The sequence below is a fragment of the Monodon monoceros genome, unplaced genomic scaffold (assembly GCF_005190385.1).
Source record: "Monodon monoceros isolate NGI ecotype Baffin Bay Population unplaced genomic scaffold, NGI_Narwhal_1 Super_Scaffold_18, whole genome shotgun sequence".
NCBI lineage: Eukaryota > Metazoa > Chordata > Mammalia > Artiodactyla > Monodontidae > Monodon > Monodon monoceros.
In genome coordinates, this window is record NW_021703774.1 from 160,455,513 (window position 1) to 160,479,054 (window position 23,542).

At 45.8% G+C, this 23,542-nt stretch overlaps 1 protein-coding gene across 4 annotated transcripts in view; it reads right to left on the minus strand.

The window, feature by feature from the left end:
• Nucleotides 1–492: 492 nt before the first annotated feature.
• The window catches only part of DHDDS (dehydrodolichyl diphosphate synthase subunit), a 28,873-nt gene continuing 5,823 nt past the window's right edge, over nt 493–23,542 (minus strand). The window contains exons 5-10 of one of the 4 annotated variants that reach the window (XR_003794600.1): nt 20,830–20,946; nt 19,891–19,992; nt 13,524–13,638; nt 10,891–10,998; nt 2,998–3,313; nt 493–2,370 (exon numbers count right to left, since the gene is read on the minus strand). Coding sequence is in view for 3 of the 4 variants with exons in the window: in XM_029230379.1 (XP_029086212.1) it covers nt 3,074–3,313; nt 10,891–10,998; nt 13,524–13,638; nt 19,891–19,992; nt 20,830–20,946 (682 nt within the window). In the remaining variant the exon portion in view is untranslated. Of the gene's footprint in view, nt 3,314–10,890; nt 10,999–13,523; nt 13,639–19,890; nt 19,993–20,829; nt 20,947–23,542 lie in introns of all 4 variants that reach the window. The other 3 variants (XM_029230379.1, XM_029230378.1, XM_029230380.1) reach the window with 3 other exon arrangements.

Genomic DNA, 23,542 nt, shown 5'->3' on the forward strand with positions numbered 1-23,542 from the left:
GCAATAAATGAGGGAGGGTGGTGCGACTCGGCGGGCTCTGGGTTTCGGCTCCCGCCAAGAGCTGGCTTTTCCAAACTACCAAGTTCCTTCCACCTTATGCAACCGAGCTACCCACTTCTCCAAGCCATGCGACACTTAGGGCGCATCTCAGCCGCTTTCCTTCCTGTTCCCGCTGGGGGCCCCAGAAGAAGGGTTTGCTAGGCCTGGCCGCACTGCCCTTCTCCGCCGGAGGCGGGTGGAAGCGCGCGGCTTGGAGGCACAGGCTGCAGTTCCCAGGGCCAAGGCTGACGCTGAAGTGGGGAAAGAGCGGGGAAGCCAGCTCGGCGCAGCCGGACGTGCATCCTTCCAGGCTGCCACTCGGAGGACGCCTCTCGGGCACCTCACCTGGAAGGCGGTCCACTCGAGGTGGGGTGGGGGTTCCAGGGGGAGACTTTACACGCAGAGGTGCCTTTCGGGTGCAGTGGGGCAGGTAGGAGCTGTCCTTTCAGCACCCGTTGCTCAGCCGCCTCCCCAAACACCAACGAAGCCCCCCCAAAGCCTGTCGGGTGGATGGCTCTCCTAGGTCCTTGTATTCCTGGACCTCAGAACCCCGCCACCGAATGACGGAGAGTGGCCGCCAAGAAGGCCTACTAGCACTCCCCTCCCTCTAACCTTTACCCGCTACGGAGACATGAAGCTCAGCTGCCCCCACCCGATGCAGCCACTAACCCAGGGCGCTGCACACGCAGCTGGCGAAATCCCTCCTTCCACACTGGCAGGCTGGCTGGCTTCCTTTCACTTGCGCGAGGGAAAAGGAGGGTGGAGGAAAGCGTCCGGGCATTAGGAAACAAGTAGAGTTACAGGGGTTGCGATGGAAAAAGGGCTCTTCCAGTGGCTCTCCCACCCCGTCCCCAAAGCTAGGGATCCTGGAGGTAGCCAAGTGCACCTGAGGGAGGTAGCCAAGTGCACCTGAGGGAGGTAGCCAAGTGCTGCAGCAAAACATGATCTTCTGTTGCACTGTTCGCAAACAAGTTTTACATCTAAGAATTTTAAAAATTCTATTTGACACCCGAGAGAACGCAACACGATAAATATCCTCAACTGGGGGGGGGGGTTGGCTCACAGGTGGGAGGACATTTAAATAGGTCTCACCTAATTTCCTGAGGCAAGGGTTGAGCTGGTTTGTACAAATCACACCGGTAGAAAGCAATCACTGTGAGTTCATATCAACTATTTGCAGCCCCTGTTCCTGAGCAGCAGCGATCCCTCCGCCTCTTCTCCTTTCCACCCCTTAGAGGCAGCCACTCCTCACCCCTCCCCACTGTGTACCTTTCCCAGAATACAGGACCTCAGGCCAAAGATACCAGCCCCATTAATCACCTCTGCTGTACCCCAATCATAGTAGGGAAAGTCAGACCCAGAAAGGAGACAGGACTCAACAACCATGCTCACAGGGCAGATTCCATTTGCTGCCTCCAGCCCCTCATTCCCGCCTTAATTGTAGGGCTCTGCATTATAGCCGCATAATTCATGCCTCCCTAATTAAGGCTGTCAACAGCCCCCTTGTAAAGCTGGAAAATGTACAGCACCTGCTCTCTGGGAACCCCGTGCCAGGGATTGGTAGTGGGGAGTGCCAGGTGTGTGAGGGGGGACTTGCCAAAGGGTGCATTGATTGGCTTCTCAATCGCAGTGCCGGGCATTTGTTTGATTCTGGGAGCAGGGAAGATGCCCAAAGGGTCTCTTGTGCCAGGTATCCAGGCACAGAAAAGGGAGGAGACTGGACTATAGGGAAGTTATAGGTTTTAAAGAATATGCTCTTAGCACTGCTTGCAAGATCCTACCTCTCCCCTAGAGGGAGGTGCTGGGAAACAGTTTGCAGAAAGTAAAACGGGAAGACTAAACAGAGTAGCCTTTGGTTGGTGTTACCCGCTGGTGCTTGCTGCTCTGGGGCACCTGAAGCACAGAGCTGCTCAGACAGCTCTTCAAAGGCACTAATCCTCTCAGCAGCTCTGCAGCGAGGCCTGGCAGGGAGAGGTAAGGAAAAGGACACGGCCCTTGACTCGGCCCTCTTCTCCCTGCTGGGCAACCTTGGCCCTCACAAGCTGAGACTCTGCCATGCTGGGAATAAATCATCTCACCGTCTACTTAGGGGGACAGGTCAAAAGCTGAGAAAAGCCTCAAAGGCTGTTGAGGTGGGAAGCAGAGTCCGAGATGCTGAGGGCAGGAGGCAGTCAGTTGGGAGAAGTGCTTGTTTCTGTGCTCTTGGTCCTGATGTGATCCAGGGAAGGTGGCCTGTGCTGGATTAGATTCACCAGGGCCTATAGGTCTTCTGTTACCCTGTAGCCATGGAGGGGACCGGTCTCACTGGGGAGTGGAGCCTGGCCCCATGCCCTGCAAGAGGAGAAAAGCTTGTGTGGGCTGAGTCGACAATAGGTAATTGGATTGTAATCACCCGCCTGGCTTCCGCGCACCATTGGGGGCGCTGCTTTCAGTGAACAGTCAGCACTGTGTGGTGGGAGGGGGTAGAGAGTCAATAGCAAATCCCAGGTGGAGAGCCAAGGGGGAGGAGCAGCAGATGGGCAACTTTTCTTTCTGTCTCTCCCTCCCCTTCCTTGCCTAAATAACACTGGCTGCCTATTAGCTATTTACCAGCAGATCCAAGGTGGGTCCACATCTTTTGTGAAGACTAAGATGGATGGGTAAAGGGCTAAGGTTTTGGGGAGAACTCTTCCCCGAAATTCTTTGTGTTGAAGGATGTGCTGGTGGAAAAAGAAAGTGCACCTAGGAGTACAGGTAGAGGTGGCAAAGATGGAAGAGCTGGGGCCCTCTGCTCTCTGAACCTATTCGTGATCAGAGTTTGACCTGGATCAGAGTTTGGGTTTAGTGTACTTGTGAGAGACTCTCACGCTCAACCCTCCTGTCCCAGGCAGCCCAAAGATGTCTATGGCCAGCAAACCTGGCCTCTGGGGCTCCCTTGCCAAGCAAAGGAAACACAATTCATCATCAGGAGGGAGGTACCTTTCACCAAGAAAAGAAAGGGGAGTGGGGCCCTGGAGGCAGAGGGCAGGGCAAAGTGGCAGGAGGCCAGCCTCACTCAGGCTGATGCAGTGCCCAGACGTGCCAGCCAGTCAGCCCGCTTGAGTTCTAAGGCCTGCAGGAAGCCTTGGACCCGCTCTTCTCGTCTGGCTGAGAGTTTGTGCAAGCGTGTCCGTCGGAGCTGGGCGTCCCCACTGGCCTGGAGCCCCTCTTGCAGCAGCTGTTCTGTCACTGCAGCCTGGTCCCTCTCCAGCTGCTGCCTCTTCCGATCCTCTGCATACATGTCTCGGGCCTTCTGCTAGAGAAAAGTGGGGATTGGGGTGGGGAGATCATTTTTAGGCGTGGGTGGAATTGGGATGGAGGAGGTAAGGGTGGGGCACAGGACGGGCCAAGTTAAGTGGAACAGTGGGAAGTCTGTAGCAGATCTGGAAAGGTTTGGGAGTAGGTGTGCAATGGGTGGTGCCCATGTTGTATAGGCAGGGCAGTGGCAGTTCTGGATCCATCTTGGTTTGTTTTGGGTGGGAGTTTCTATATTTCTTGAAATTCTTCTCAGGTTTGCACTTGGAAGGGAACAAGGCAAATGTGGGTATGACTTCTGGTTCCCCCACCACCTAGCTTTGTGGCTTTGGGCAAATCCTCTCCTAACCTCACTTCTTCATCTGTAAAGCGGGGGTTGTGCCTACCTTGAAGAGTGGTTTTAAGGATTAGAGATAATATATGCAAAACCCCTCCAGCATATTAGCAGGCTCTCAAACAGAAACAGCAATTTTACAAGTTATCACTCTGATGCAAGGAAGGTTCTATTCCTGCCTGGGGCATATGCAGTGGGTCATTTCTTTGGTTTCCCAGGTCACTCTAAGAGTGCCATCCTCCCAACTGCCTAAAGTTATCTTTCAGAGTCTGGATCCAGAACTGCCTCTCATATGGAGACCAGGCTGACTCGCCCAGCAAATGACCCTCCTATGAACATTATGAGAAGCAGGTTCAGCTTTCTTAAGCCACTTACTTCATCCTGCCTCTAGAATAGGCATTAGTGTCCACAGTCCACATTTTCTGTTAGAAAAATGAACCCTTGAAGGCTCAGTGGAGCCCTCAGGCTCCTGGAACCAGTTCTGACACCAGGTAAGTGATTATATTCCTTGGCAGCACTTCTCATACCCTGTGTGTGTCTTCAGACAAACCCTAAAGTCCTAGAGGACAGAGACTGTGGCTTTTCCTTTCTGGCACTTGGGGCACCCTGTACATGTGAAATGCTCAGTACACTGACTGTATGATCCCAGGAGGACAAGGCGGATGCTCCTGGCACAGAAGGGGAAAACCCTTTCGGAGCAGAACCAAGGCCTTGCTGTGCCTCACTGATGCTCTCTGCTCCTGCCACTCTAACAGGCTGCAGAACCTTAGCACCAGAGTCCCTCCTGCCAAACCTATTCCATGTGTGAGAAACTCCCATTTTGCTGCCGATTTGGTATCCGATACCCTTTGTGACCCTTACCACATTCTACCTTGTACTGTGGTATCTGGGTACCTGTCTGTGTCCTACTCAGCCTGTGAACACCTGGATTGCTTTGTTTTAATCCTTTAAGGAATATCTTACATGTACACAAGCACTTCATCTGTTGTCTCACTTGACCCTCCCAAAAGAGCTACGGAGGTGCTGGAGACAGACATGGAGGTTCAGAGTAGGGAAGTGATTTGCTAGGGTCTCTCAGCAATAAAGACTTACTGCATGAATAAAGATGACAAATGAAAAATCTGGAAAATCCCCCCTCCAGGCTGTTGAATGATCCAAGGCATTCAAGGGTACTCTTCTGCTATGATAACGAACCCCCATGTGGAGCTATGAAGACTAAAACAAGCTTAAAAAGTTGATGTAAGGGTCTTCATCTTGTTAGAAGGGCTTCCTCCTGGCCTTAGTCAGGAGGAACCCTGGGTCCTACATACAAGACTTTATTGGGGGTACGGAAATGCACAGGACGTAGTCACCACGATCCATGTGCTTACAGGCTGAGGACACAGAGATGTACCCAAATACCATAACACAAGGTGGAATGTGGTAAGGATCATCATGGAGGTAAGAGAAAGGGCCATGCAGTTCAGAGGAAAGAAACTGTGGTTGATGAAGGTCAAGGGGGCAGTGAAATCTCATGGTCAGGCAGAATCTGAGCTGAGCTTTAACCAATGGGGAAGATTCAGATAAAGGTAAAGTGTATGGGGGGAGGAGAATATCAGCGGGGGAATAATGGGCTACTATACATCACTCAGGAAATCAAAGAGCGTGATCAGGCCAGTGTGAGTCTGCCTGGAATACTGGGGTTTGAGAAGTTTCTGTCCAGAGGACTCCCTCACCTCTCCAAGCCTATTTCTTCATCTGCAAAATGGGGACAATAGTGTCCATATCACTGGGTGGTTTGAGGAAAAATGAGATAATGAATGCCCAATCTGGTGCCTGGCTATTAACAGTTAGCCCTTCTTCTGTCACCACTGCTTGTGGCTAGGGCTAAGTAGGCTAAGTCCTGGCTGAACAGGAAGGATGAGGGCACCAAGCCACAGGAGGAGGAAATGCGGAGCTGGTTAAAATTGCTCCATGCGGCTCAGGCTTTTTCCAAATGGCAGCCCTAGACTGAGTGCTGAGCAGGGAGGCTGCAGCCAAGCATACCCTGGCCCCTAATTTGCCAGGAATCAGCGATTCACTGTTAGGATGACAGAGTCAGGGGAGCTCGTAAAGACCATCAGCTCTAGCCTTCTCATTGTACAGACAAGGACACCAAGGCTGAGGTGGGGAGGGGCTTGGCCTAGGTCACACAGTGGGTTGAAGTTCCCTTGGTTTCTCCACTAACTTTTTTTTTTTGCAGTACGCGGGCCTCTCACTGCTGTGGCCTCTCCCATTGTGGAGCACAGGCTCCGGACGCACAGGCTCAGCGGCCATGGCTCACGGGCCCAGCCGCTCCGCAGCATGTGGGATCTTCCCGGACCGGGGCACGAACCCGCGTCCCCTGCATTGGCAGGCAGACTCTCAACCACTGTGCCACCAGGGAAGCCCTAAGATAACTTCTTGAAAGATCTTTGGGAAATGTGTTTCGTGCCTCTGGATAAGCTGTACTTTCTAGGGGTGGAGTGGGGAACCAGTGGCCTGCATCTGGGCACCTCTGTGCAACCTCCACATGGTCTAGATCTACCTCCCTATCTCAAAGGTGCTGTAAGTTCTTCTCAGGTACTCAGCCTCTAAAAATCTAGGCTAATGGAAGTCCTAATAGTCAATTTCTCTCTTCCTGACCATACTGTCTACTCTCCCTGTATAATGACCAATCAGGGGAGAGGGCGTTAATAATTACCTTAGACACTTCTTATGCAGACCTTATGTGGTCTTGGTGTAAGGGCTCCAAGGAGCTCCTTTTGAGAAATGGCGCCTTAACCTATTAATATAAATCTCTCCTGGGCATTAAGCCTCTCTGCTCTTGTTCTCTCCTCAGCAGAATTAGGGAACAAGACGTAATAGCCCCTCCAGTATATAAACCCTCAAGTCCTCTGACCTCACTGGGGCATGGAGAGGATGCAGGTCTTGGGTTTCAAAACATTCATTAGCTAATGACAAGTCTTCCCAAAAGTCCCCATTTGCCACAATCAATATGCCCAGGTCAGTAGCATGGGGGGGTGCCTTTCTGAGGGTTGTTAAGAGACAGTACCTCTTGCTGGAAACATGATGTTTTGACGAGCACCCAGAGTCTCCCTGCTAAGGGAACTGTACTGGTGATGGGATGAGCGGGATGCTAAGTGTCTGTGGTTTTTCTGGAGACAGATGAAGTCTGAAGAGCCCAGAGACATACATTGTGAACGATATTGGCCACCAGTCTCTGAAAATGAACTCTGTTCCAGCGCTTTTAGTGTATTAGCTTACTGAAGACTTATCACAAACCTGTGAGGCAGGTATTATTATTATCATTACTCCCCTCATTTTACAGATGAGAAAAATGATTCTCTGCCTTGGGTTAAGTAATTGCCCAGCCAGTCACACAGCTAGAAGGCTGTGCCATGACTCAAAGTCAGGAATGTCTGAGACAAGAGCTGAAGTTTTTAACTTCTCTTGAGAAGATAGTGACTACCTGAAGAGCACTAGACATAAAATGGCTGATTGTTCCACCCTGGCGTTTAACCTCTGACAAATGCACTGAAGGAAGTTTAGTGGGAATATGTATATTCCCCCTCTATATCATTACAGATTAAGTGGACCGAACACTTATTCCTCATCTCTGTCAAAGATCCCCCCATGGACCTACCATCCATGCAGCTTGTAACTGAGGATCAGTGGCTCTGTACTGCTGCCCACCCCTTCCTTGCCCTAATTTTCTATCTGTCCTACTGTGTCATAGTTGAGATTTCTTCCATTTGCCAGCCCCCATTCTCTAAGACTGATGGGTGACCACCTGGAAACTGCCATGGTCCCTTCAGATACCAAGGTCTAGCCTCCAACAATTTGTAGCTGAGTCCCTGTTTCCATTAGCATCCATCAGCTGCCCTCATCCCAGTGAGCTACTATAGATCAAGAACCCAACTCCCTGCCCTGGCTTCCTGCAGGGAATGGGGACATACTGGGCTGGGCTTAGAGACAGAGCAGCTCAGAATTTAACAATGGGAATTTGGGAGATGGGTCAAGAACACAGATGTGGAGGCAGAATACCAAAGGGTATGGGAACAAGGAACTGTGAAGAGTCCAGTTTGGTGATGATACAGGATACATACAAGGGAGATATTAGAAAGATCAGCTCTCTGGTCTGAGGCCAAACTGGCCAGGATGTTGTCAGTCTGGATTGTACGCTTAGTGCTTCTGCTGAGGTGCTAAGATTTCTAGAAACAGAGTTTGAGGGCTCCTGGGTAGAGGAAATCTGGCCAAAACTTCTATGAGGTCTGCTGAGAAAAGGTTCAGGGCAGTCAGTATCTCTGTTATTACTTTGGTTTCCTCACTCTAAAAATGGGGGCAATTAATAATAGTAACTACCTTACAGAACTACATAGAATATAAGTAAAAGGATGCCTGACACGTAAGAACTCAATAAATGTTTGAAATTATGATTCTTAGGTACCAAATGAAACTCTTAATGGCTGTCCTCAAACACGTTCCACCCCATCCTAGGAAACAGCAGAGCCATCTACCCAGCTGCCCAGGCCAAAACCTAAATGTTTTGGTTCCTAATAACATTAACATTTTACTCATTTGTTTTATCCTACAAGATGAATAAAGGAGTTTCAGAGTTACATCATCAACATTACCACTAATAAACCTCCTAAGTAATGTTTAAGTTAGCTTTCCAGTTTGTATCATCCTTAGAATATATCCCACTAAAAATGTATAGTCAGAGAACTATGTTCAGGTAACTGGAATTAATCCCTTTCTCTGGGGGTTATATTATCAACTTAGTTTCATTTGTTTCTGCTTTAACTTTTGTTTTTCCTCCATCTCAGTCCACTCAGCCCTCCCCTTCTCTACAGCTGCAACCCCACCTTGAGGCACATTCTCCCACCTGGACTACTGTAGGAGTTTGGTCTCTGACTCCTGCCCTCTGAAAATCCTGAGTGATTTTTACAAAATATAAATCAGATCCTGTCACTCCCCTGATCAAAAGTCTTCAGATGTGTCATCATGGCCTACAAGGCCCTCAGTGATCAGAGGCCTGACTCCTACCCAGCCTCATCCCACATCCTTCTCCCTCATGTGTGCTGTCCTCTTTGTTCTTCCAAGACCTAAACTTTATAACTTTAGTATCCTTGCCCTTGCTGCTCCCTCTGCAGAGAATAATTCTTTCCCCCCGGATTTTTACCCATCTGGCTATCTCTCATCTCTAATATAATGGCTTAAAAAAGACCTCCTTAGAGAGGCCTTCCTTGACTGCTTTATTCAGCACCTCCTGCTCTCTTCATTACTTTCTAGCATATCACCCTATTTTCTTCATTGCCTTATTACAATCTGAAATTATTGTATATACTTGTTTACTTATTATCTGTCTCCTCAAGTAAAAATACAAGCTCCACGAAGGTAGGGATCTTGTCTGGCCAACTAACTGCGTGACTCTCTTGTGCCTAATACTAACATAGTGCCTGACTCAGACCAGGTACTCAGTAATAGACATTTATGAAATGAGTGAAACTTGAGGTAATTCCTCCGATAGCCATGTGGGAAAGTATCTGAGAAACCTGAAATTACTAAAAGACTTCTCAGCAGCCAACTTAGAGACAAGAATATCCATACACAAAAGCTCGTGCACCAAGATCCTCTGGGCTTCATGCAAGGCCAGTTTACTCTCACTTTACAGACATAACTCTAACAAGCTTGGTTGCCTGGTTTCCTTGCCTGTAGCTGATTTAAAACTGGAAATAGGAAGAGAAGGGAAGAAGGGATGCTGTCAAAATTAGCCATTGACCATATACAAGAAATCCCAAAGCCAAGTATTTTGGGACAATCTAGCTTAGAGAAAGAGTCCCACCCTTCAAGGCCATCCTGCACAGTGAAGTACTTCAAGAGGGCAGTTACTAACAATATTATCGTTCTCAGCACCATTAGAATGTGATTATTCTAATCATCATTATTAGCAAGTGCCTGGTACACAGAAGGTGTTAATGAATTATGCACAAGACCTGTTTCAGAAAGTTTTCTATCAAAATAGGATTAAAAAAAGTTTTAGTTCTTAAAGGGAGACTTGGTCATGTGGAAAAATCTGATATTCATTCCTCTTTGACAGTGGATAATTGAGACTTTGCTGTTTTTCCTTTTACTTGAACTTTACTTCCTTTTTCAAATTCTGAGACTAAGTGATCAAGCACATGACCAAACCTTCATGATTTGATTGACTTATTCCAGGAGTTCTGGACTTGGGATTCCTGGAAAGATTTCAGGAGTTATGTGAACCCCCAGAAGTAGTTTATGTGTTAAAGGGATTAATGTAGTTCTATGCAAAATGCCATGTGTTAGAGTGATCTTTGCAATTTTTCTAGGGAGATGGTCTACGGCTTTCGTTAGCTTCTCCAAGGAGTCTGCGATGCCAGGGGGACCGAAAAGCCCTGACTTAGATCATTATTTCCTCCTGGCCATTATCTCTCCAGACTCAAGAAGCATCACCAGCTTTCGGTTTAAAATTCTGTGACCTTGGGACAGTTTCCCCGCCCCTCTGTTGCCATATCTGAAAAACAAGGACGCCAAGCCTGCTGGATTGCTGGAAGGGTTAAATAAGAAAACTTACATGAAAACACCAAAGTGCCTTAATAGGCCCTCAATACGTTAGCTGCCACCACCACACACACTGCCATTATTATTAAGAGTCCTAATCAGGCGTAGGTGACTCTGCCTCCTAATGAAACCTGTTTCAAGATCTGGTGATCAAAACTGAAAGCAGAACTTCAAGTCTTGGTAGAACACAGTTTCATACAAAGACAGTGCTATTTCATTTTTAATCCCTCTGGAAGCGTCTTGGATTTTGTATACTTCCACTTCTACAATCTTTTATTAGGCCAATTCTTTCAGGGAATAATGGCCAGTCTCTCTGAGAAGCCTTTCCTGGGTTTCCATAGTAAAGAGATTAAAGATTTATAACTTGAATCCCAGTTCCATCTTTTATTGGTTATGTGTCCTTAGCTAAATAATTTTGATTTACTCATTTGCACAAATGGGGCTAATAATACCTAGCTCATTGGGTTCTTGGGAACATTGAATGAGATAGTGCATATAAACTGTTCACAGTGCCTGACACATAGTAAATACTCAGTAAGTGGTAGCTACTCATCATTAACATGATTATTAGCAAGTGCCTGACATATATAGCCGTGGGTGGTCATCAATGCTAACCTTTTCTTCCATTCCATCCAGTCAGGCCAGCCCTGAACTCTTACCTGAAGCATGCTATGGTTCATCTGGAACTGCAGGATGGCCTCACAGAGGTTCCAAAACGTGTATTCTGGCCACAGAACAGGCTGGAACACCAAGCAGGAGTGGGAGGTCTGGGAAAGGTGGGGAAGGAAGAGAGTATGGTTTAATAACATGTTACTGGAACACATCCTTGGTCAGGCTCCAAAGAAAGAGCAGGCTGATCACAGCCAGAGATGAGGCTGGACAGGCATCCTGAGCTGCAGCTGCCGCCAGCCCGGATTCCCTCACTAATAGGGGACGGGTCATCTGAGGCAGTAAAATCACCTGCCTGTAGCAAGGCAGAACTAAAGCGAGACTAGATCAACATTTCCACCAGGATTTTTCTAAGCCAATTTTAGGACTATGAAATAACATCTAGATTATGTTACTGGCTCTTGGCCCTTAGAGGTCATCTGGGAGACACAGTGTCTGATAAAAGTTAGCAATGAACAAATGGTAGCTGCCATTGTTATTTTTAAGTAGCAGAGTATGGGACAACGGTTAAGAGCATGGGCTCTGGGGCCTGACTGCCTGGCTTTGAATTCTGGCTCCACCGTTTACCATCTACTTGACCTCAGGCAAGTTACTTAACTTCTCTGGGCCTCAGTGTCCTCAACTGTAAAACTGGGTAATAAGAATAACTAGTTTTTAAGGTACTGTGAAAATTTAACAAGATAACATACATAAAGCAGAGCAAAGAGCTGGGTGAACTTTTAACAGTCATCACTGATATAAGACTCCCTTTTGGAACATTCTTGACAGCCACTGCTTGACACCTTTACTGGTGAGGAATTCAGTGCCTCAAGGGGGATAACTTTAGCTGTCAGATAGCTCATTAAGTTAAACCAATGTCACCTACCAAGGTCTCAGGTCGTTTCTCTGGAACAACTTTATTTCTTCTTCAAAGTGACATTCTTTCAAATATTTGAAGGCTAGCTTAGAACTGCCTGTTATCTGTTCCCAAGGTTGTAATGACTTGTTCACTTGTCTTTTCCAACAAACTGTAAGTTTTAAGATAGTAGGGATTGGGCTTCCCTGGTGGCACAGTGGTTAAGGATCCGCCTGCCAATGCAGGAGACACGGGTTCGGGCCCTGGTCCGGGAAGATCCCACATGCTTCGGAGCAACTAAGCCCGTGCGCCACAACTACCGAGCCTGCGCTCTAGAGTTTTCGAGCCACAGCTACTGAAGCCCACGCGCCTAGAGCCCGTGCTCCGCAACAAGAGAAGCGACCACAATGAGAAGCCCACGCACTGCAACAAAGAGTATCCCCCGCTCACGGCAACTAGAGAAAGCCCACGCACAGCAATGAAGACCCAACGCAGCCATAAATAAGTAAGTAAATAAATAAATAAATAAATGATAGTAGGGGTTATTTCTAACTTGGTTACTGCCGTATTTCCAGCACAAAGGAGGAACTCAATATTTTTTTCCCAAGAGAATAAACTATCACCATTCTTCTCTTTTCCAGACCATTATTCTTCACTCATTCCTTATAGCAGCGGTCCCCAACCTTTCTGGTGCCAGGGACCGGTTTCATGGAAGACAATTTTTCCATGGACAGGGTGGGGTGGGGGGATGGATGGATGGTTCAGGCAGGAGTGCGAGCGATGGGGAGTGGCAGATGAAGCTTTGCTTGCTCACCCGCTGCTCACCTCCTGCTGTGCGGCCCGGTTCCTAACAGGCCGCAGGCTGGTAGTGGTCCGCAGCCCAGGGGTTGGGGACCCCTGCCTTATAGGACATGAGCTACAGACTCCTTCCCATCCAGGCTGGCCTCTTCTGTTAAGTCCTCTAGTTTACCAGTGCAATCTCGTAAAACCCAGTGCCCAGAAGTAAACTCTCTAGACATAATCTGACCAGCAGAATGGGCCATAAAACCACAAGCTGCACATTATACTGCTTTCAATATAGCCAAAGACTAAAGTATCTTCAGTAGCTAAATCTTGTTAGCTCACTCTTAAGACTACAGTCCATTAAAATTTCCAGAACTTTACCATGTGAATTGCTTCCAAGCTGAGTTTCTCCCTTCAGCCTCTCCTTGAACAAGATTTCCCCCAGCCAAGTGCTACCCAGGGACCAACTTAACAGATAATGGAGATTTTCAAGCAAAGACAAACTTATTTGGATATGGGATTTTAGAGAACTACGTACACTGGGATAACTGAGCTGATAGGCAATGGCAGGCCCTGAAGAAGTCTGCATACAGTTTATATCTCCTGTGGCCTGTGCTTGTGTAGATGCAGCCCTTTATTCTAAAGGCGAGAAATTAGTAAATGCAAGGCGAGGTTCTAGCCCAGAGGTGCTGGGTGACATGGCAGGTTACCAGGGCAGAAGCTTATGCTCAGGGACCTAAGGCAGAAGTCCAGTTCCTTGAAGAGAGGTACAAGTAAAGCTTTCACCACAGCCGGATAGCCTTGATTCTTCCCCTGGGCACTTTAGACAGCAAGAACTACACAGGCTCACAAAGCCAGGGACAGATGAGGAAGGGATAGCAAAAGTTACCAGGCACAGCCTGGAGACATTTCTCTGGATTTTAGCTGACCCTCCAATCTGTTTTGTGGGTGCAGTCACAGTTTTCAGTTTCGACACAAACAGAACAATGGTTGGAAACGACCTACCTGCCAGAGGAGGAAGTCACTGAGCCTCACTTCCCCAGAAGTCCGTATCAAGATGTCAGGATGAGGAGAGTGGTTGGTATAAAGGCACTTATCCAGCAGAGACTCAGAGACATCGCTAAGGTGAGTGGGGAAGAGACAAAGATTAGTCCACATCTCTTTTTGGATTATTCTCATGGTGAACTTCCTTATATAAAGCTTCCCAGTTTATAGAATAACATCAAATACATTAGCCAATACTACCTAGTATGTAGAAGGCCCTCAGCAAATGCTTGATAAATTAATGAATGGTTTCAATCCTCACAACTACATTAGGTACTTCTATCCTCACTTTATAGATAAGGAAACTGAGGCTCAGAGAAGATGAAATGTTTGCCCAAAGCCATTTAGTTGCAGCCTAAAACCAGATGCACCCACCAGAATATGTGTTGTCCTTCACTTAAAACACTTGTTTTTAAAATGGATACACCCTATGACTCTGCAATTTGATGAAATACTATGCAACTGTTTTTTTTTTTTTAATAAATTTATTTATTTTTGGCTGCATTGGGTCTTCGTTGCTGCGCATGGGCTTTTCTCTAGTTGCACTGCACAGGCCTCTCATTGCGGTGGCTTCTCTTGTTGCGGAGCACAGGCTGTAGGCGCGCGGGCTTCAGTAGTTGTGGCACATGGGCTCAGTAGTTGTGGCTCGCGGGCTCTAGAATGCAGGCTCAGTAGTTGTGGCACACAGGCTTAGTTGCTCCACGGCATGTGGGATCTTCCTGGCCCAGGGCTCGAACCCTTGTCCCCTGTGTTGGCAGGCGGATTCCTAACCACTGTGCCACCAGGGAAGCCCCCTATGCAACTGTTTTTAATGGAGGTAAATCTAAATGCATGGACTTGGAAAGATGTCTAAGATGTAATATTAAATGAAAAAAAGCACATTTCAGAAAAAATACAGTGTGGAAAATACACACACACACACTTACTCACACATGTGAATACATGTATATATAAACAAAGAACAAAATCTAGAAAGGCATACACCATTCTATTAATGGTGATTACCTCTGGAAGGTTGGATAAGAAGGAAATACTATCTCTTTTTACTTTATATACTTCTGTTATTGTTTGAATTTATGATAGAGAACATTTTTAAAACCTTAAATTTGGGCTTCCTTGGTGGTGCAGTGGTTGGGAGTCTGCCTGCCGATGCAGGGGACACCGGTTCGCGCCCCAGTCCAGGAAGATCCCACATGCCGCGGAGTGGCTGGGCCCGTGGGCCATGGCCACTGAGCCTGCGCGTCCGGAGCCTGTGCTCCGCAACGGGAGAGGCCACAACAGTGAGAGGCCCGCGTACCGCAAAACAAACAAAAAAACAAAAAAACTTAAATTTAAGTCATATGGACCGTGAAACACTGCAAAACATCCACTTTACTTAGGATTTGAGAAAACAGCAAAATGATGAGCCCTCTTGTGTTTGATAAGAGCTACTTTCCCAAGCAGACAGACACTCAGAAAGGAGACGGAATGAAGGAAGAATGGGGACTGGCAGCACTCATCTTAAGTTAAACTCTCCAGTCCATGGAAAGAGGGTATTTGCAAGACTGGTGTGTGGTGGTTCCAAGAATACTGTTTACCTATCCTGCCAAGTACCCAGAGGCAGGATTCAGAATCTCCAGGTGGTAACAGCTGCATCTTAGGAAGGGTCTAGAAGACAAAATTTCTGTGTGGGAACATTTTTCTGGGAGCATAGTCAAAAAAAAGCAGAGATCTGGGCTGAGTGTTCAGAACAAGGATCTACACTTACTAGCTGTGTGCCTTTGGGTAAGTTACTCCATCTCTCAGTCATCGTTTTGCAAACCACAGAGGGAGCTTTATTTTCTGTACCATCATATGGTAAATAATATTCACTTATGACTGGGCAATAGGAAGGGCTCTGGTTCAGATTTCCCCGATAATTTCCCTGAGTCTTGTCTTGACAGCATGATCTTAATTCTTTAATTAAGAATGTGAAACCTGGGAGTTCCCTGGTGGTCTAGTGGTTAGGATTTGGCACTTTCACTGCCATGGCCTGGGTTCAATCCCTGGTCGGGGAATTGAGATCCTATAGGCCACATGGAGCAGCCCAAAAAAAAAAAAAAAAAAAGTGAAACCCTGTGCAATCAACAATTTCTCAGCTCTCTTATTTCTGAAATGGCACATTTGTCCTATCTACTTATAGGTTATTGTGAGAGTCAAATCAAATGAAATAACAGATTTGAGTGTACCTTGGGAACTATAAAGCACTACATAAATAAGAGGAGTAAAGGTTATTTCCAGACCCACTACCTTGCTGTGGGACTTTGGATCCCCACGTAACTCCTCTGAATTTCAAATGTGTCTGCATTTTTTTTTTGGCCGTGCCGCGCAGCATCAGAATGACATGCAGATTTCAATTCCCCAACCAGAGATCGAACCCGCAGCCCCTGCAGTGGAAGTGTGGAGTCTTAACCACTGGAGCACCAGGGAAGCCCGTCAATGAAACTTTTTAAACCTTCGTTAACTGGTCTTATAAAATAAGACAAATAATAGTCACTACCTTATACGAAAATTAGATGAGAATATGCATGATAAACTCCTACTAGTCTCATGCCTGCCTCATAATAAGATCTGATGACTACTGTTTATTTATTTTTAGTGTATATATATATATATACACACACACACACACACATATATATATATATATATTTTTTTTTTTGCGGTACACGGGCCTCTCACTGTTGTGGCCTCTCCCGTTGCGGAGCACAGGCTCTGGACGTGCAGGCTCAGCAGCCATGGCTCACGGGCCTAGCCGCTCCACGGCATGTGGGATCTGCCCGGACCGGGGCACGAACCCGTGTCCCCTGCATCAGCAGGCAGACTCTCAACCACTGCGCCACCAGGGAAGTCCCTTTAGTATATTTTTTTGATGTGGACCATTTTTTTTTTAAAGTCTTTATTGAATTTGTTATAATATTGCTTCTGTTTTATGTTTTGGTTTTTTGGCCACGGGGCATGTGGGATCTTAGCTCGTGACTAGGGATCAAACCCACATCCTGTGCATTGGAAGGCGAAATCTTACCCACTGGACAGTCACGGAAGTCCCTGATAACTATTAGTTATTAATTTTTATTTTTATACTGTGTTTTTGTTTGTTTCAACCTTCCTATAAGGCAGTCAGTATGCCATAGTGAAAGAGAACACAGGCTCTGGAGCCAGGTTGGAAATCCTGGTCAACTGTGTGAACTTGGACAAGTTATTTAACCTCACAGCAAGGTTCAATTTATAAAAACAGTATCTACTTCAAAGGGTCTAAGGATTAAATGAAATAACATACGTGGAATACTTAGCAAGTGCTGGGCACAGAGTAAATGCTTAGTAAACATTAGCAATTATTATTTTTATTTATTTATTTTTTTTGCGGTACTCGGGCCTCTCACTGCTGTGGCCTCTCCCGTTGTGGAGCACAGGCTCCAGACGCGCAGGCTCAGCGGCCATGGCTCACGGGCCCAGCCGCTCCGCGGCATGTGGATCCTCCCGGACCGGGGCACGAACCCACATCCCCTGCATCAGCAGGCGGACTCTCAACCACTGCACCACCAGGGAAGCCCGGCAATTATTATTAACACTATTGTTTTAAGAGGAAGACAGAGGCCTACAGATGGTCAAGACCTGCTCAAGAGAGTTTATTAACTATCATTTATGCTAAACCTAATTCCTTCTTTTATAATTTGAGATTCAAAAAACAATCTATTAAAATGACTGGTAGAAAAAAATATATTACCCTGGAAGAAAGGAAAATGAGGAGTTGGATGGTGGTGATGAGAGAATAGAAAAATTCCAGTTATGGGAAGGGTAGAGCCTGACTGTAATTAACTCATTGACTCTGTTATAAATATGGATTTGTCTAAAGCTGAATAATGTAAAAACCACTGCCTCAGGCCCTGATCAGTCCCGTCTGAGTTGAACACCAAGCTTCCTGAGCTGACGGGTTGAGACATCAGCCTCCTTACCCTAGTAACCCGCCCAGCCCACGCCATGTCTGCATGACTAACCCACACAGGCAAGTTACTAAACCATGCAGGGCAGAGAAAACGGATATGAGAAAACTAGCTGGGCAAGAAGCAGGGGGTCAGTGGCTACTGCAATGTGGTATCAGTATAAATCACACTGCACTAGGAGGCAAGATCAGAGTTCTAGTTCCAGGCATGAATGCATATTAAATCTGCTTGCTAAATAGCTTTTTTTCTTTTTAGCATAAACATTTGTCCCTTATTTTTTTAAATATGTTATTTAATTTATACAAAAAATTATATAAAACATTAATCGTAAAGCACTAAGAATAAAATGAACTATGAAATCATTCCCCAAGCCAAGAATCAGAAAATTATCAATAACTTTCATCTACTTATATATCCCTCATCTACTTATATCTCATCTTCCTGCCCAGACCCCATACTGCCAACTTAACCAGTATCTTAATGTTTCTCCCCCAATGGCTAATTTTCAATCCACATATTAATTGACCTCTCTACAGCATTTAACACTGTTGCTCCCACCAATGCACACCCGCCACCCCACCTGCGCTAACAAACACCCTCTTTTCTTGGCTTCTGTAATACTGGCAGCCCTTTTGTTTCTACCTTTCTGGTTGTTGATTCTCTTTTTTCCTTAAGGCTCATTTTCCTCTACCCAGCCAGTAAAACTTACGAGTTTCTCAAAACTCCATCCTAGGCCCTCTCTTCTCACTCTAGACTCTCCTTAGATTCCTCATGCTCTCTCTTTGCTTCAGTTACCAGACTGCTATCTCCAGTCCCCACTTCTCTCTACTGTCAACCTGATATCTGTGTTCAACATCTATAATATATCCCAAACCAAACTCCTGACTTTCTTCCTCAAACTGCAGCCTCTCAGGGTTCTCAGCACAGCGAAGGGCACCACTGTCCACTGTTTTATAAGTCAAAAACCCTGGAGTCACCCATAACACATCCTTATCCCAGAGTCAATCCATCAAGTCCCCTCGATTTTTTTTCTCTCTCACTAATATTTTTTCTTTTTTGAATTTTATTTTTTTAATACAGCAGGTTCTTCTTAGTTATCTATTTTATACATATTAGTGTATATATGTCAATCCCAATCTCCCAATTCATCCCACCACCACCCCGCAAGTCCTCTCTATTTGATCTGCTTCATAGCTCTTAATGCAGTCTGTTTGGTCTATTCCACCATCACCACCATAATCCAAGCTCCCTTCCAAGTACTCTCTACTTGAATTATTCCAACAGTATTTGTACAACCAAAAAGCTCCTCATAATACTGCTTCTTTCCCCAGTTACTGCTTATCCTCTCACCCCCTTCTTATGTCATTTATCATTTCCTTTGGGGAGCCTTCCCTACCAGGTCCATTCCTCTTATTATAAATTCTTGTTGAACCATGCATCAAGGCCTTTATCATGCTTATCATCATTATAAATTTATGCTAATTTGTATAATATTGATAATGTTAATTTCATTCTCACTGAGAAACTTCTTCATTTTTAATTTAGTTTCCCAGGAAAATCGAATTATACCCAAGAAGGGAGTCAGAAAACCTCCTGGGTCCCACAATCCCATATATAATAAAGGTAAGGACAAAAGCTCTGGAATCAGACAGTTTTTGATAGAAGTCCCAGCTCTGGCACTTACTAGCAGAATGACCTTGGGACAGTCATTTCAATGTGAGCTCAGTTTTCTCATCTATAAAATGGAGGAAAGACTCAAATCTCTTAAACATGAGAATATTAACTTAATCAAATAAACACAGCAAAACACATTGCCTGGCTTGTTTTTTGCTACTATTATTTTACTACTGCTGTTGTTAGTTTACTAATATTATTACCAAGGGTTACACTAATAATAACAGGAGAGGGACTGAGCAGATAGATGGCTTCTAAAGTCTCTCCCAGCTCTAATAATTCTACCGTGTTGCTAATGATGAACAACTTTCTTTTTGAAAAATACCTGGATCTTGCATGAAACTGTAACATGAGAGGCCTAAAGGCCAATACCCCCAACAAGCTGCATTCCTGAAAAATCATTCTTAGAAAAACTCTGCCAAAGGGCCAGCAGGGCATCATGTTTTATTGAATGCCACAGTGTTGCTACAAGCCATGCCATTTTTTCTGGAGCTTCTTGGTTTGTGGTGAACACAGAAATTCTGAAGCAGGCTATAATAAGTCATACCAAAGCTCTAAGTGCAGGGACCACCCCTCTCAAATCTTTCCACATACATTCCCGATTTGACTTCTGGCTCAAGTACATGACTTAGGAGGGATTTTATGGTTCAGTGTATGCCTGTTTTCCCTATCATGCTGAACAACCGCAATACCTGGGATCCAGCAGGCCTTGCTCCACTCCCCAGGCCATCTCTCTCACAGCATTGCTGATCTCATGACGGGATGTGTAAGCAAAACAGACGTTCAGGAAACACCTGAGAAGGGAAGAACAGAATAATTTACCAAAGGGGGACAGGGACTAAGGAGTGGAGTCACTTATTACAGAGCACCCCTTCTGTGGTAGAACAAACACACACCAAATGTTAACCATGGATACCTCTGAAAAGCAAGATTATTAATTTTTTGAGTTTTCCAAGTTTTCTTGGGAAAAAAACACATTAGTTTTGTAGTAAGAAAAATACTAACTGACCCTTATTATTCTCCTAATCTTATTCCCTTCTGTTAACCCCCAGCTTTCAGAGGATGTGAATTCACTGTGATATTAGAACAAGCAAAGAATAGGAAGGAAGTCTGATGTGAAACGAATCCACTGCCAAATATGCATTATATTCCAAAGCCACACATAATGACGTCTGGGTTATTAAACTGTTCCCCTCTGCATCTACCTGCCCTTCCAAGGTCATCCCCTCTATCGGTTAAAGCAGTGGGACAGAAAGAGAATTTCTTGAAGGATCTGTCTTCAGAGACAGGGATAAGGCCTGCTGCATTCCCACCCCATTCCCTGTCAATTAAACACACACACACACACACACACACACATATATATAAAAATACATATGTACATGGGGGCAAGGCACATGAAGGAGGAAGATAAGAAACTGTATGTGTGAGTATACACACATAAAACAAGGTGCTGCAGAGCCACCTCTGGTCTGCCCTGCAGATGGAGGAAGAAGTCTCAAGCATCCAAAACCAACTCCTCATTACCTCTTGTACCAAATGCAGACCAAGGAAGGGCCAGGACGTCTCCCTAAAGTTAGCAGGGAGTCATAGATTAATACAGGTCCCTAAGGGGAAATCTGAAAACTTACTTGTTGTAGTTCTTGGTGGCCTGCACAGCCTGTGCAATCAGCTCCTGGAGATCCAAGGGCAACAAATGCAGATCACCCAGGACCCGGATACATACCCCATGCTTCTGCAGTTTCTCCCTGATCAGGGGGGAAAGGAGGCAGGTTTGGGAGGTGGGACAGAGCACCTGCTGAGCTGGAGAAAGCAAAGTGCTTAGCTGATACTCAATTACCAGTTTTTGAGTGCCTTCCTGTGTGTCAGGCACTGATCTACAAGTATTATTTCACTGAATGCCCTCAACAACTCTGAAGGGAGTTTACTACATTTCCTGTTCTACAGCGGGAAACTGAGGCTCAGATAGAATAATTAGATAGGGATTGCCCAAGGTCATACAGCCATCAGGTGTTGTGCCGGGACCGAATCCCAGGTTTGCCTGATTTGAGAACCCAAACCTCTTTACCACACATTACACCGCCTTGTGTGTCCTTGTCGACAAGTTGCATCTCACATGTTCTGTGCTGTTTGTCCCATTTTGATGGGTGAATAAACTCCTCAACAGCAGGAGTTGTATTATTGGTTACTTTTGTAACATCTAACATTAATTATATGTTTACTAAGTGCCAGACATTGGTCTAAGTGTTTTACATGCATTCCATCCTTACGTCAACCTTTGAGGCAGACACCATTATCATTCCCCTTTTACAGACGAAGAAACTGAGGCACAGGGAGGTTAAGTAATTTGTTCAAGATCAGACATATATATATGGAGGCACTGTAATGTTGTGATTAAAAAGACAGGCTCTGGAACCAAACTCCCTAAGTTCGATTTCTGGCTTTCTACTCACCAGCTGTCTGATCTTGAACAAATTACTTTGTTCAAATGTTGCTTTGAATAAGAACACCTAGATTCAGGAATTCCACGGTTCCTCCGTGGTTCTACTGCAGGGGACACGGGTTTCATCCCTGGTCGGGGAACTAAGACCTTGCATGCTGTGTGGTGTAGCCAAAAAAAAAAAGAATACCTAGATTCAAGCCCTAGTGCCTAGTGCCACCGATTACTATCTGACCTTGCATAACCACCCCTGTCATACTGTGAAAGTGCTTATTCTCAGACATCAGGCACATGACCTGAGTAAGGAGGTGTAAAAGCCCTGGCAAGGAGCCAGGAGATCTGGGCTCCCAGCCTGGCTCTGCCACTAGCTAGCTGCGTGACCATGGGCAAACCTTTCTCTTCTCTTCACCAGGATTAGTTTCCCAACTGATGAAACTGAACTAGGCCAGTGGTTTTCCAAACTTCTTTTAGCCAAACAAGTCTTTCTTCAAATCAAATCTTAAACAGAAGCCCAACATATAAAACAGATAAATGCAAACAAGCACTGTATACCCCATTCCCTCTGGGTCCTTGCATGCCCACTCCTCACAACTACGGGGTTCTGTGGCACATTGCTGGAAAACCACCACTAAGGTTTCTTCTTGCTCTGTCTAGGACTTAATAACCTAAGACCATCTTCTCTACTCGTAACTGATTAGAACAATCTCAGGAGCACCTCTACTGCCATGCATTTTGATCTTTCAAGAAGTGTTAAGACTGCTTCTTGTCTCTACAGCAGACAACAGCTCAGCTCTAGAGTCAGAAAGACCCTGTGTGTTTTGGCTCTGCCTGTCTGATAGCTGTGTGACCCAGGATACACCCCTAAACTTCTCTGGTTTTTACTTTCTTCCTCTCTACAAATGGGATAATAATATCTTTCTCACAGGATAATGTGAATTTTAAATGAGAGTACATGTTAGGCTCAGGGCCTGACACATAGTATAAACACTTAAAAAAGGTAAGATTAGTGTGAAGTACAGAAGAATTTGAACACCTGGAATGTGTCCCCATTACCTCTGTCCCCAGCCCCTTGGGTGTGAATTCTGAGCCACAAGGGAAGGAGTAATGTCTGTGGCCCAGAGACTAATATGGATAGAGAGAAGGCTGGCTATGCTCCCCGCACCCTGACCCACACAGCGATGGAAATGACAGACCTGTCCCAGGCCCAGCTCCACTAGAGCTCTAAGCTCTCTGTTCTCTCATCTTCCTGGTCCTGGTGTGGGGAGGAGCTGGGCAGAGAATGGTTGTAATGAACACTTTGGGGCAGTCCTGGCTGAAGAGGGTTCCACACTGTGAAACAAATAATCTCCACCAAACTTCCATTTTGCCCCATTCTGGCTTTGCTCCCTAAGTTAAGCTTAAACTTAGTGATAGCAAGAACAGTACTGACTCATCCCCATAAAGGGCTTTTATGCATCATCCTGTCCCGTCCAAGGGTATATGCAGGGAAGTACAGTAACTTTTTAGGGATGACTGCACAGCAGAAAATGGCTTTTTCAAAGTCTCTCTCACTCTACTTCCCTGGTCACAGTTCACTGGTCCTGGGGTAGAAATTTGAACTAAGGTGGACCAATTAAGGGTTTTAATTCATTCTGAGCAGCTCTCTTGAAGAAGACAAAGTTAGCCTGTGGAGCAAAGGAAATAAATGTCCGAGGAGGCTCTACCTAATTGATTTCAATTCCTGGCTTCGGTTTTGCCCGAGGTTGGCTATCCGTATCCTTGAATTCTGTGAAATACCTCTATATCCTCAAATAAATGTCCAAGAAAGAAAGAAGAAAGGAAGGAAGGAAGGAAGGAAAGGAAGGAAGGAAGGAAGGAAAGGAAGGAAGGAAGGAAGGAAGGAAGGAAGGAAGGAAGGAAGGAAG